General features: G+C 37.1%; 1 protein-coding gene across 4 annotated transcripts in view; it reads left to right on the top strand.

Annotated features, from left to right (window-relative positions):
* Positions 1–14,716, top strand: part of LOC149198824 (DHHC-type zinc finger family protein) — a 177,747-nt gene extending 163,031 nt beyond the window's left edge. The window contains exons 4-8 of one of the 4 annotated variants that reach the window (XM_089402173.1): positions 13,301–13,424; positions 13,589–13,674; positions 13,763–13,828; positions 13,912–13,990; positions 14,174–14,716. In XM_089402173.1, the coding sequence (XP_089258299.1) occupies positions 13,301–13,424; positions 13,589–13,674; positions 13,763–13,828; positions 13,912–13,990; positions 14,174–14,184 (366 nt within the window). In that variant the 3' untranslated portion in view covers positions 14,185–14,716. Of the gene's footprint in view, positions 1–13,300; positions 13,425–13,588; positions 13,675–13,762; positions 13,829–13,911 lie in introns of all 4 variants that reach the window. The other 3 variants (XM_089402175.1, XM_089402172.1, XM_089402174.1) reach the window with 3 other exon arrangements.
* Positions 14,717–14,947: the final 231 nt, after the last annotated feature.

Genomic DNA, 14,947 nt, shown 5'->3' with positions numbered 1-14,947 from the left:
TTGATTTGGGCACCTTCTAAAGCTAGAACCATGCCATAAAAGAAAGTTACACAAGTGTGGAGAAGAAAGCAAATACAATCTGAAACTCTCCTAAACCCGCCAACCTACAACACATGTTGTTGACTTGATGAAGATATTCTTGATATTTCGAGTGTTTGATGATGGGATTCTGCCAAAAAGAGACCATGCATACAGTTAGGGGGAGCTTGTGATTCTTGATCATTATTGCAGAAGCTATTCATGAAAGGGTCCTTATGAAATCCTTGTTGAACTATATTAACTATCATCCTTTGATAAAGATCAATTCTTAGGAGCACTACATTGAAGAACATGATCTTGTAACCATTCTTTGGACCGTTGTTGAAGATGTTTTCCACTTGATCACTAAGTAGAAATTGGAGCAACAATGAAGGCCATCCAATGCTAGAGAAATAGGGCTAATAACTATGTTGTTGGTATTATAGAAGTTGTTGGATCAGGATACCTACTGTCTTTTTGTTGACATGTGGAATGTCAGTTGCATTTTTTTTGAATTGTATAGAAGGGAGCCTCTCCTTGTGGGATGGAATGATCTCGAGATTCTTCAGGCGATCTTCAGCTTGCTCGGAACTCCAATTGAAGAAGTTTGGCCAGGAGTTTCACAACTTAGTTATTGGCATCCTTTTCCTCAATGGGAGCCCTGTGATCTTAGAACCGAAGTCCCGGATTTAGATGATGATGCTTTCGATTTGTTAGCGAAACTCCTGGTATGTGACCCTTCGAAGAGAATCTCTGCCAAGCATGCTTTGTTGCATCCTTATTTCTCTGAGTTGAGTAGAGCATAGCTACACAGTACTTTGAGAACGTGTCCCTCTCCAACATTTAAATTTTTCATAGGACAGTTTCTGAACGGGTAGATGCAAAAATATAGTTTGAGTGGGTTTCCACTGCTCGAAGGTAATGAATACTAAGTATACAATGTGGATGTCGCAGTACTGGCTTGAAACTACATGAACATGTGAAAGAAAATATGGTTTGATGCTTTGAAGGAATCCTGATTTGAAGAAAGATAGCGAGAATGACAATTTCAGTGGCATCTTCTCCTGATTCAGACTATAAAGACTCCTTAATTCTGACTGTGAAGACAACAAAATTCGGATTGCAGAAGCATAAAAACTTGGACTTGAACATTTGGTGTATGGCTATTTGGAGCCTATTTGGAAGCATTGAAATGGAGCATCTTTAAGCATTGTTGAAAGCATTATGAAGAAGTTCTGAGACATGAAGAGGGGATAATGTGCTAGTTGATGATGAGGCAACAATCTTTCTATCTTGAGTAAAAAGAAGAGCACCACGACAGGGGGAGTAACATACCCATAAAAATATACTATTCATAAAGAACAAAAGCAGTTTGACAGGGGGAGTCCTTGTGCACTCCTTTGCCATTGATGTGAAAGGGGGAGAGAAGAAATATTGCCATCAATGACAAAGGGGGAGATTGTTAATCTAGGTTGTCATTGATGTCAATATAACAGCGTTTGTGATGGAAAATTATTTGATACATGATTGCCCATTGATGCCGATTGATCATAATGCTCATAGTGATGAAAATTTGATATATGATGATATGATGAGATGGAGGACCCAAGTTGATTGAATAGCAATTGAACAGCAATGACGCAGGAGGTCAATTGAACAACAAATGATGCAGGAGATCGATTGAACAACAATTGAACAACAAATGACGCAGGAGGTCGATTGAACAACAATTGAACAACGATAACAGAGGAGTAAAGAATAAAACTATCGGCAGAGCGGAAGAGTGAAGAGAAGTCACAAGAGCAACAACTATCGGAAGAGCAGGGGTAGGAAAGTACAGGCTTCCTTGACCGTGGCTGAAGTCCCGCACTCAATCCTAGCCGTCGATCTCATAGTCAACCCTTAGATCACGGTCAACTGCGGGGGTTAAGGCCGGCTTTAATCCATGTGCCAGTCGAAGTCCCGCAAACCTTTGATTGTGATATGTAATACAGACCCAATAGTTCCATTACATACGCCTTAAGATGATATCACATCTGCCACATCGCAAGTCTCTTTAAAGCCTTGCCACATTGAAATCTGCCGATTGCGATAGGTATGCGGACCTGCTACACCATTATAATACGTCCTAAAGAAATATGCAACATCTATTGTAATTCGACCTCTCTTCCAAATGAATGTGTCTTTTAAGTATTCGTGAACTTGAAGAGACAGAGGAAGTCGAAGATCGGGAAGCTGAAGGTTGAGTGACAAAAGATCAAGAAGTCGAAAGGTTGTGAAGCCAAAGGTCTAGTAGATGATAAAGGTGCAAAAGAAGCCGAAGATCAAGTGAGAAAGATGTTAGTGGTAGGTCCAGCAAGATAGAAGGAAGCCGAAGGTCACAACAGGAAGAAGGAAGTCGAAAGGGCCAGTGGAAGATGAAGATCTGTTTGACCTCGAACCAACCAAGTAAGATTTCATCAGTCATCAGTTGAAGGGAGCAGTAGACAACACCAGCGTTGAAGTATTTGTGAGTTTGTTCCTTGGAAGTAAGATACCGCAACAGTCACTCCTGAAGCATTTACCGTGACAATGAGAACAAAGGCTTGAAACAGAGAGTTGTTTTTGTGTAGAGCTTAGTGCAGTTCATTGTAGACACATTGAAGTTGTGTGAAGACTATTGTAGATCATGATGGCTATTTGAAATCATCATGAGGTAACTTTGCAGACTCTGTGTGGGCAATATGAAGAGTTGTGAAGACTCCTTCATATGAAGACAGGTTGTCATTGATGATGTAGCATGGAGACTACAGTGAAGCTGTAGATTGACAGAATTCAATGAAGAAGATTTTGGGAGCAGAGAATTACTATCAAACATATCTAGACAAAATATAGCAGTGGGTTGGAGCCCAGAGGGTTGGTGCCCTAAAGGTTGGAGCCTCAAACAAACAAGGTTGGTGCCTTGACAAGATAGGGTTGGAGCCCTTGGGGTTGGTGCCTTAAAATTTGAAGGATTGGTGTCCTTGGAGTTGGTGCTCCTAAACACAAGGTTGGTGCCTTGAGAAGATAGGGTTGGTGCCCTAGAGGTTGGAGCCTCACAAAAGACCAAGTTGGTGCTTGGCAACAGATTGGAGCCTTATATATATTGTATCTGATTTATTGTAAAGATTATATTAATAAAATTATTTATTCCTATTGTTCATTTTGTGTTCTAAATATAAATGAGTGAACTGGTAAAAAGAACAATTGAAAAGGAATATTGATTCACCCCCCTCCCTCCCCCAACAGTATTTCCAACAAGATTAACAATTTAATTAGTCCTTAGGAAAAGTTCTTCGATGTGCTAAGTTTTATGAAGCAAGACTAATGTGGTAAATGATCAATTAAGATTTTTTAATATGACCAAAACAAATCAAAGGGATTTGATAACTTAATTTTTGTTTTTATGGGCTGAAGGCCACAATTTTTTTTTTATTATTATTTTAATGTGAAATTTTTTTATTTAATCTCTAGTCACATGAATTTTTTTTAATTTTTTTTTTTTTAAATGGTTTTTTGTTTTTTAAATCTAAATAAAAATCAAAGTCAAAATCATAAAAAAATGAAAATTAAAAAATGTAAAAACACAAAAGTAAATTCAAAATAAAAAGAAAAATTAAAAACCATAAACGAAGAAATCGAATTTCAAATTTTTATTTGTTTGTTTATGTTTTAGATTAAAAAAAAAAATCAAAATAAGTCAAAACGAAATGAAAATCATAAAATGAAATATATCAAAACTAATGTAACCCTATCTAACCCTTCGAATACACAAAAAAAAATGAAAAGTGAAATCACAAAGTTTGCTTGCAGGTCCAACGGGAGTGAAAGACGCCGATCTGGAGGAGCGTAGGCGGAGGACTTGGCAGCGACAGAGGGAGAGTTAGCGGATGAGGGAGTTGCAGGATCGAGGAAGGATAAGGCTGCGTTAGGGTGTGAGGAATGCAGTGGATCGCAGGAAAGGCAGGGCGTATGGAATTTGATCGCAGAGGGACGACAACAAGGGGATGAAGAGTGCGATGGCAGTGTTTGAGGTTGCAGGTTAAGGAAATCACGTGGGGAGTTGTAGTTGCGGGCTAGAGCAGAAAGCAGGAGCATCAACAGAGAGGGAGTCTACAAAGGTCGAAGAGCACTAATTCGGCAACCGTGGAGATGCAAGGATGCAAGGGTTTGTATCTAGAATGAAGGAGCTCACGTGAGGCAGTAAAAAAAAATTTCAAAATCTCCTAGAGAAGAGAAAAACGCAATAAGATCAAAATTATTTTGAAATTTCTTTTAGAGAAAAAGAAATTTCGAATGCAGCAGACAAAGAGGAAAATGGTAGCTCAATGAACCAATGTGGAAAAAGTTGAAGTCGGGATTAAATCGGCAGGGGTCCAAAAGTTGAAAAACTCGTTAAAGTCGGGAATTTTTTGAAAAATTCGGCAAAAAGTCGGGAAAATTATAAAACACAAAAATATTCATTTTTTTTAACATCTAGAGTATCCACAGTCCATTAGGTCTTGTAGTCTGCAGCATCAGATGTGCAATCTAACCAATGAGAAATAGACAAGAACAAACATATAGCTTACTTGTTGAAGTAGCCCATCTAGATCAACCCTTTCTGCATTTTTTGTCCTTGACACCTGGCAGGTCCTTTGCCTCATTTGCCATCAATTGTTCACTGCGTATTTGTTGCTCCAAAATACACAATATACTCGGCCCTAACCAGATCTACTTCTCAAGTGGATTTGACCACCAAATCACTATACAATCAGCGTCAAAATATATCATCAACTCACAATGGTTTGGCCCTTCCAAGACAATGAATACTAGTTGTCCAAAACCCTTATTGTTCAGCGTCCTCACAACAAATTTGCCTCGTCAAATTCATTGTATAACAACTCTAACAGTAGTGGCAACTCATAGTAATTTTGTTTATCAAATCACTATATGATAGCCCTTAAACACCACTGTCATATCCCACATTTAGTAGAGATGGCCGACTTTTTCGGTCGACTCCCGATAAAATTGGGCATATAACGAATAAATTGCGATTTTTTCATTTTTGAAAAAGTCTGCAAAAAATCGGAGGATTAAATCGTTTTGTTGAAAAAATTGCAATTTTAGGATTTAATCCCGATTTTTGCAGACTTTTTCCACACTGCAATGAACCCTTGAAAACTCTCTGAGAAACTTTTGATTAAGTTGATATATTTTGCTTCAAACTTGTCAATAAAACCCTTATAAGATTTTTTCCAGAATTAAAAAAAATAAATTTCAAACCCTTGGACTGGAAAAACAGTGCTCTTGCAAAAAATGGTTTTGAGGCTAGAGCTTACCGTCCAGGGCCTAGATCTGGCTTCAGATCAAAATTCACCTTCAGATCAACATCCTGTACCTGAAAACAAAAACACCGAGAACCCAAATATGCAATAAATAAATAAAATTCCAGAAACCCAAGTCGAAAAACCCAAAAATTTTACAGATCTATGCACAAGAATGGGAGATCTATCAGATCTGAGGAGTGTGAGTTCAACTCTGCTCCCAAATGTGATAATCTAAGGCTCTCAAAAGCCAGATTCATCAATTTCACAAAAAAAAATAAAAATTTAAATTTTAAAAGAGGTGCTTAGCTCAAAACCTTTCATGCATCACCAATAAAAATCTTATGATAAACCTGGGATTAAATTAAGCTAGGCTCTTCAGAAAACACAGAACGAGAGTTGGCTGTTCCAACTGAAAACTTCCTCTAACATCCAAGGATCTAAAAATCAAGACTTTCCTGCAAAACTCAATTCAACCATCAAAATAGAGCGAGAAAATAATAATAAAATTCAAATAAATAGAGATACCTACTATTACATTCGAAATTTAAATTATCATTTAAACCCTAGCGGCTGAGCAAGATACCTGTACTCAAATCACTCTTCATAAGCTATTATCAATGGCTAAAAAACATTTACGTATGAAAAACGACACATCTTACAATATTTCCATGAAGAGTAACACTGACGAAGATTAACCCCAAAGTCTTTCTTTATTATTCAAAAAATTACACGAGAGCTTTTCGCTTAGCACACGACTCAGAGATTGGATGGATTAATTGACAAATGACCTCTTATTTAAAGATAAATCCTCCAACGGCTAGTTCGAGTGATCTTCGTCAAAGCAATCTCGACTGTTGCTGAGGATTAAAATTTCTTTTAATCTCATCCGTCGAAATATTAAATTCTTGAGGAAATTCGAATTTTTCAATTAAATGCATTTTAATTAACTCAAAAATAAAAATTTTGAGTTAATTTCTTCAAAATTTTGACTTTGTCTTAACCCCCAGGGACCAAAGGCTTAAAATCTAGCAAAATAATTAATTTACCTTAGTCTCGTGACCTTTTAAATTTTGATTTTTAAGGACCGACGAATTCTGCTTTTGGAGAATTGAAATTTACCTATGACTTAGAATTAATTAAATTTTTGGCTTAGGATTTTAACTAATTTTTGGCCAGAAAATTTAATTAATTAACCTATGAGGGGATACATTAATTTTCCAACCCTCAAGATACTTTACATCATAATTTTCATATTTTTTACATCATAAGGGGGAAAACTCATCTGTAATAGACCCTCACAGACTACTCATTTTTGCGACACAAATATAATCCAACAAACCAAGCAATTTGTAGTAAAATAACCTAACCAAATAGTTAGGATTATTCCCAAATCACTTTTACATAGACTCGATCTATAACACTAGGACTCGCTTAAGATCCCAATGACAAGATACATTCCGGCTTTGGGGTGAGACTGAAGGAAAACTCTGCCGACCATTGGAGAATGGATCGGTGAGACAAAACCTCCGAGAATGTAGTCACCAAAAAAATAGGTTTCCCTAGGCCATCACATACATGACACAGTTCTACTGAGATTATTTACATCATATACATGCAGAATGAGTTTACATTATAACATGATAATCAGGTTGATGATGATAGCTGAATGACACAGACACATCAATTAGGTGCTATCCATTTTGCGAAAAAAGGGGGGTGTACTGCTATGGGTCGTTGACATGTCGTGGTCAACAATGACCTTTGTAGTTGATAGAACTAGGGCACAAGTAACCTCTAACAAGCCACCAAAAACACATGATATAATAGACCCCATTATCTAACCAATTCATCAACACAGGAGTCAATTACATACCTTTCTAAGACGTCATATTTCTGTCCTTTGTTGTACATCCTGAGCATATGACCATGAGGTTTTGGCCTTCTAATTAGGGTTCTTGAAACTTCACATTAGCCTTAGTTCTCCATCCTAATCTCCATAGAAACCTGTGCTTTACCTTCTTCCCAAGTCCTCTATTATAGCGCTATTGTTCTAGACCAATGCGACCTTGGTTATACTTCCTTCTAGGCTTCTTGGTCCATCAAAAACAGAGCCTCAACCTACATGAAAAGTACAAAATATGTGCCCAGAAATGCCTTCATTAATTTTCTCAAACAAAGACTCCAAACTCAGCCATGCATTGCCCAAGCTCAGCCACAGAGAGGGCCACATTCATGACTAGGATAGGCTGTAGAGAATAACTGAGGTAGGCTACAGAGAATAACCATAAAAATCCGCAGGGAATAGCCAATAGATAAGCCAAGTTGATTGTATCAAATGGAGAAGGATAGACCCTTATTAATAGTCATTTCAACTTACGAAGAGACACAACCATTGGGGCAGACTGACATGATGAGGCCGACTTGTAACTTGGAGGGAAAACATAATTTTAATTTTGCTTTTAATAATATAATTTTACCACATGCCATTAATGAGTGCTTGCCCAAATTTGATACATCAATTATTAATGATGGGAGTGCAAATTATAATAATAATTTCCTTATCCAATTTTGAATTCTTCTTTGGGGCTTCTTTTGGGGTAGATGGGTTCCTATGGGAAATTTGTCCCATGGCTGCCCCAATTTTCAACAAAGTCCCTGTAATCGATGGTGGGTCTAGTTGTATGATCTTGGGGGTGATGTAGGAGTGAGGAATACTCGTAGCTTCCGAGGTTGAAAGAAAGAAGCTTTGAATAGATCTTTGGTTGCTCCTATGGAACTAAGAGATAATCAAATGGGCCAGGGGCACCTTGCCTTGGAATTGTGTGGAGTTGGTCCCTTTTGTGCTTTTGAGGACATGTGAATTGGCATAAAATTTAACATTTTGCCGAATTGGTCTTGATGGTATTTGTAGGTCTCGTGAAGTGGGAGGTTGCAAAGAGACCCGAGTTGTCACCCTTTTATTATTTGGCACACCTTGAACTTTTGCCTGTCACTTGTGGTTCTGATGGAATGGATCCACATGAATGTATGAGGTGATTTTTCCAATGTTGCAGTGATCGTTATTGGGATATTATCGGCGAGGGGAAAAAATCGGGAAAAAATCGTAACATACAAAAATATTCATTTTTTTTTCAATTTTTTAAATATCTAAAGCATCTACAACATAAAATAAATACATTGACACATAAATATGATAAAAGAACTAATATATAAGATGTGAAATATGATTTCTAGTGCTACATCACACATAACAGTGAATCATGTCCTGAATAGTAAGTCCTGACTCCTGAGTCCCAACTCAGCCTCAAAATATCAACAAAAAATATAATAATGTATCTCATATCATGAGTCATAATGTCATATACAATGAAATGAACCAAATAACTAAAGTCTAATACTACTGATTTCCTCTGCCCCTCTAGATGTAGATGCCGGTGGAGTTGGCAGTGGACTCTGCTGTGCTCTAGAAGCTGAAGAACTAGGAGCTACAAGAGGTAGACCACATCTTCTACTGGTGATAGGGGTAGCCTGGGTAGGTTGTGTCACCTCCTCCTCCTATTACTCCTCATAAAAAAATCGAAGATTTTTTTTTTCCTTTATTTTTATTTTTTTTCCAAAGATTTTTTTGAATTAGTGCTTTCCATGATACGTTATGTCTTTTTTGTATAATTCCAGTACATATTAAAACGTCGTGGAAAATGTCATCTACATTCTTGTCTTACCTTTAGCGACTCTTCAAACCGACATGGCGTACCACATTTCTCAAAATTTTCTGGAGGGTGAGCCGCATCACTATATTTCCAGATATTTTGGAAAGATGAACTGCGTAATTATATTTCTTGAATTTTCAGGAAGGCGAACTACATTACCTGCACTAAATTTACCAAATTTTCTTCTAAAACCGTCAAGAAAACCGTCGAAATTCAAAAAATTCGTTTAAGTTCGCGATTAGGTTCGATTAGGTTCGTTGAGGTTTGATGGAGTTCGATGAGGTTCGAGTTCGACTTGAGGTTCGACTTTCAGGTTCGCCGAACCTGAACGAACTTCAAATTTTTTTTACAAGTTCGCCGAATTTCGAACCTGAAGCTTCAGGTTCGCCGAACCCTGTGACATAGCATGCAAGTGGGGCAACATTCATAATTGCCAAGTACTCAAAACCGCTAATTAAATCTTACTTACGATTATTGTCATTACCAACGGGCTAGGATTCCAGTCCCCATTGATGTGCATTAGATATTACCTACTTTCCTGTTTAATTGAATGATTTCGTGCATATGTAATCAATGTGCAGAAACGTGAAAATGAAAAAAAACGGAGAGCAGAAGCAAGTTAGGTGGAGTTGCAAACAATTAAACTAAGAAAAAAATATATATCCAAACGACTCAAGATCACTGCTTGTCTTCCTCTCCACATGAAAAAAATTCAGACAAGGCTGACAGAAATAGAAGACAAAATACTAGGTGATGAAAATGTGTGAGTATCGTAATATGAAATGAATAAGAGTTTGAAGTTAAGCCTGAAGAGGTATGTTGAAAGTGCAGAATCTCAGATGATATTTCGTAGGCTAAGCGATCAAAAATAAAATCTTCACAAAACTAATAAGATCCTTGGTTAAAACAGAAGCACAAAGTATTTACTAAAAGATCAAATACCAGAATGAAGGATATTTTCAATCAGATCATGGTACTTTATTTATTCCTTTCACATCCGCCCTAAAACCCTCATCGATTTTTCAGATAAATTTATGGATTACATATTAAAATCATGTCTAATCCTACATATAGCTTTGAATGAATCAATTAACCTTATCTAGAATAAATTTCAAAACCACAATAAGAAAGAAATGCTACAGAAAGACCGAAAAATGGCATAAAACCTCTAATCACTAAACCTAGAATTATCTGGAATATAGACTTTTTCCCAAAAAATCGCGATTTTTACAAAAAGATCTTGATTTTTTCAAGTTATCGCGATTTTTTGTGAAGAAAAAATTAGCATAAAAATTAGGCAATAATATCGCCAAACTCAAAAAATCGCTATTTTCCGATATTATCGCGATTTTCCCAACATTGGATTTTTCTCATCATCTCAAGCCAGGGCATGGTGTGTGGCAACTGAGATCTGTGGCTGAAAATCTCTTGATGAAGAGGGTTAAGCATTGTTGGTCCTATTACTTGAAGAAGGTGGAGAGGGAGCCTCACGAATCTTGATATAGGTAGCGATAGCACCTTTTGATCTTGTAATATAGGGGGCACCTAAAAATGAGGTGCGCCTTTGTTTGTTGCTTCTGTAGGTGTTACATTTGGTATATCTTATCTGATAGTGGTATATGGTGGTTTGGGTCTATCAAAGTAAATTTTGTCTTGCTTCATTAAGAAGATATGGGAATATATTTTGCTTAGGTGGATGCCTTCTTCAATGAGAAGAAATCTCAACAAAATTACCAAGTTGGATTCTTGCTTCGAAAATATGATGAGATGATTGTTTAGGTGGATATTTATTATTGATGAATTCCACCTTCAAAATGGAGTAGATGACAATTCCATGGAGCACCAACACTAGTCCTAGAATATAGAAATACAAGAAGCTGAAAATTAATAATGCTTTATGTTATCTTTGTATTCAAATCATGTTTTTTATAAGTTTTTTGAATCTTTTGATGTAAGTGGGGCCAATAGGTAAAATGCCTTATTGAATAATAAGATGATACTTCTTATCTTTCATCTCTTGTATTGTCATAGGTTTAACATGTTTTGAGCTAGGTTAATTAGAACGGTTGGAAAAGACCTTATTGGGTTGACCTTTCAAGACCAACTCTTCATAAAGGGTTGATTAGGACTTTATGGTGTGTAAGGGCCTTATTGATTTATTACTATGCTCCACCAAGTTTTCAGTATGGGAAAGCGCAAGAGCAGGGAGACGCACAAGGGGGACATGTGGGAGCACCCCCAAATTTTTGGAAAATTTAGCTGTGATGGGGGACGTTGGGATACCTAGTATAGGGTGTCCCTATCTCGAAAATTACAAAATATAACAATTCATCCCATGCAAATTCATCATTGTGCAATCCACTAGAAATGCTATAATCTTGCCAATTTTGAACGGGATATGAAATTCTATTTTCTCGATATGAGAGGTATGATGAGGTTGGAAATACTCTGAAACATCTTGAAACAATTAATGGTAATGTAAAAGTTTTAAGGATAAGTGACTCCCAATCAAACTCATGGTCATTCCCAATGAAACTCTCCTCTGCATGTAGGGTTATTGTATTTTCTATATAATTTTATGGATTAAGGTAGATCGACCTTCTTATTGAAAATATCTGAAAAATATGATTAGGTTAATAAATTCTATCTTCGAAATCATTTGGTTCAAAGACATCGTTGAAATCATCGTCCTTGTCACCTCACAACATAAAATTTCTATTTAGGGTTGCGATTCCTGTGATTTAGTTAAATCTTAACTTGTATTTTTGCATTTGGGTATTAGCCTTTCTGCTGTAATCATAGTTTTAAAAACCGGTCCAGTAGAACCGAAAATCAGTCAAACAGGTCGGTTAGCTCCCTGAGATATGAAGTTGGTCCAATAAATCCGATTTGTTGGTTGGTCGGGTCCAATTGGCTACCAAACCGATCGGTTTTGGTACCAAACTGGTCCTGACTGACCAATTTTGTAAAAAACCCACCAGTTATGAAGCCACATGGTTGGGCATGTTGATGGGACCTGCAGGTGGTTTTTGGAGGTGGGTTTTGGCAAACCATGGCAAGTTCCCTCCTAAATCTAGCCCCCTAAGCTTCTAAAAGGATGCCTAAGCTCCTCTTTGCCTCACACATTTGATTTCTAGTCTTTGTTTGGATAGTGCTACAACAACATTGAGTTTTGGAGCAAAAACAAGTAGTTTGGAGGTTCATTGTTATCTTGGAGTAGGTTTGGAGTTGTCTAGTGGAGTTGGGGGTGTTTATCCCAATGCAGATCTAGTAGTTGAACCAGGAGCTGAAGGAAGTGAACCACCAAGACCAAGCATGGCACATGGTGACTCGTGAGGGAAGCAGTAGGCGTGCAACTTTCTGCTAGGCCCTGTGTTGTTGCTTATGTTATTGCTAGTACTGCTGTTGAGGATGGAGAGGAGTTTGAGGAGTCCTCAGACTGAGCTAGATGATGTTTATGTAGCTCTTGGTGATGATCCCAAGTGTAGTAGTGGTGATGACTTTGATGAGTGATCATGTTGATCAGTGATTTGTAGTAGGCTAGTGGCCTAGTAGCTTGAGTTGTAGCATTGTTTTTGGACTCTAGAGGCCATTTAGAGCCTCATTGTAGCATTGTTTTTGGACTCTAGAGGCCATTTAGAGCTTCATTGGTTATGTATTTTGTCGATGATTTCATTGATATGTATTGCACTCGGTGCCATTTTGATATATGCATGATTACATGGTATATAGATGAGAAGGAATTTCCATATTTTGTCTCTACTGGTTTGTAATCTTAGAAATAAGTTTTTTATTAAAAATTAATTATTTTATGTATTTTTTCCAATTCCTTTTTTATTGAATCCGGTTCGATCTGATTCTGGTTCGAATCACGGTTAAATAGGCGGCCGGTTTGAAACCCGCATCCAGTTTTAAAACTATGGCTGTAATTTAATGTTGTAGGATTTGGTCATAGGATGTGATCTTTGAATGGAATTGATTTTGAAAAGAATCAAATCCTAGGATTACTTAAGTATATCGAACAACCTTACAATTTGGACTGGGTTTTGTCTAGATATTTGAATATTTGGTATCTTTTTTGAATCTTGCTGTGTTCCTGTTATTCTCAAGGCTTAGGCCCTTTGTCAAATGTAGGGAATTCAGTAGCTGCACTAGATATTCAGTTTTCTTTTTGCATATGATTTTGCTTGGATTGTAAATATATCCATCATTTTCACCTATTCCAGTCTTTTGTTGTTATTGCAGTTCTACACATTTTTTGAGACAACCCTAGTTACAATAGCATTGCTGCCACATTTTATAGCCTTCTTTAGTGAAGACGAAATTTCTGGTACACCTGGATCACTTGCTACTACCTTCCTTGGATTTGGTAAGCAGATTATTGATAAGTGATTTGTATTTTTTGTGTGTTTACTGCGCATTCAGTGTGGCTTCTGATAGTATTTGTTCATTTCAGTCTTCTCAATTAGTGGATCGTTTCATCTGTTTCTACATGCAAATATAGTAAATGATGCCCATGTTTTGTGCCTTCAGTGTTGAACCTGGCATTTGCACTAAGTGTTCTTGGCTTTCTCATCATGCACATTTCCTTGGTGGCTGGCAATACAACGACAATTGAGGTAAAGTGTCCTTTCTATTGAAATTTACACTTCTTGAATTGCTCTATTTTACGCCCTGATTGAGGGGTTGATCTTTTTTAACTTAAAGGCATATGAAAAGAAGACTACCCCAAAGTGGAGGTACGACCTGGGGCGCAAAAGGAATTTTGAGCAGGTAGCTTGTGATGACAGTTTGTATTTACTGGGATATCTTTATGATTTGTGTAAATATGTATTTGATGCCTTTATGGTTTACAGGTGTTTGGAACACACAAATTATATTGGTTAATTCCTGCATATCTTGAAGAGGACTTGAGAAGGATGCCTGCACTTCATGGTCTTGAGTATCCGTCCAAGCCTGACCTAGATGCAGAGGAATTCTAATCTCTGTTGTACTTATAATATTCTTCCATAAAAAAGGGCATAATTTCTAATTGCAATCTTTGTACCTTTTCTTTCTTCATTACAAATCGCTGCGATATCCTTGGTGATAGGTCTGACACGGCTTTATGCTTGCCAGGGTCACTGTAGCTGTGATAGCACATCTTTCTGTATCGTAAGTCCTTCAAGGTGTCAACTTTGGTATTGGTCTGTTCTTTCTTGTATTATGTAGTGAATCTGGTAAGCCAGGATTGTGAAAGGTCAGGGTGAAAATAAAAGGCACTTCTGTATCTTCAAAGTCTGGCTCTATGTTGCACAGTTTTGCAACTGTGGGTCGGAGGGGAAGATCATGTAAAGCTTTGCTTCTGCAAGGCATTGTGAGGTCTGGTTTGACATTTCCAAATTGTTGGGTGTCTGAATATCAAGGACGCTGAATTGTAAAGCAGAAAGTATAAGACCATGCATTTTCCAGTGAAATCTGCAACTAATCTCACCAGCACTAGAGTGCCTATTTTGATTCCATTTACTTCTGATAGGAACTGTAATAAAATAGTTTCTTAATACGCTGCAATTTCAGTCAAAAATTGTGAAAACATATTGGCACCAACAGATACCTCTGCACCTACATACTACTGTGTTTACTTAAATTTGAAAGCCAGTTTTCTTTTTAGAAGAGATGACACTTTCAACTGTCCATAAGATTTTTAACCCTTTATCGTTGATTTGAATTTTGTCAAAATAACTGGGATCAATGAAACTGTGTGACAATATATATGATTAATGCCATCTGAGTTTTAGTGCACTTTTTTTTAGGACTGAAACTCTGCTGTTGTAGAGTTTAGATCTTCATGCAACATGGTTTGCATGCTGACATTCAGAGACCTTGAAGAGTAGTGTCATCTAATCAGACCAT

Source organism: Pinus tabuliformis, chromosome 2_1 (genome assembly GCF_031772625.1).
Source record: "Pinus tabuliformis cultivar Carrire ecotype Pingquan chromosome 2_1, CPIR1, whole genome shotgun sequence".
NCBI classification, from domain to species: Eukaryota; Viridiplantae; Streptophyta; class Pinopsida; order Pinales; family Pinaceae; genus Pinus; species Pinus tabuliformis.
This window is presented reverse-complemented; position numbering and strand designations above follow the sequence as displayed.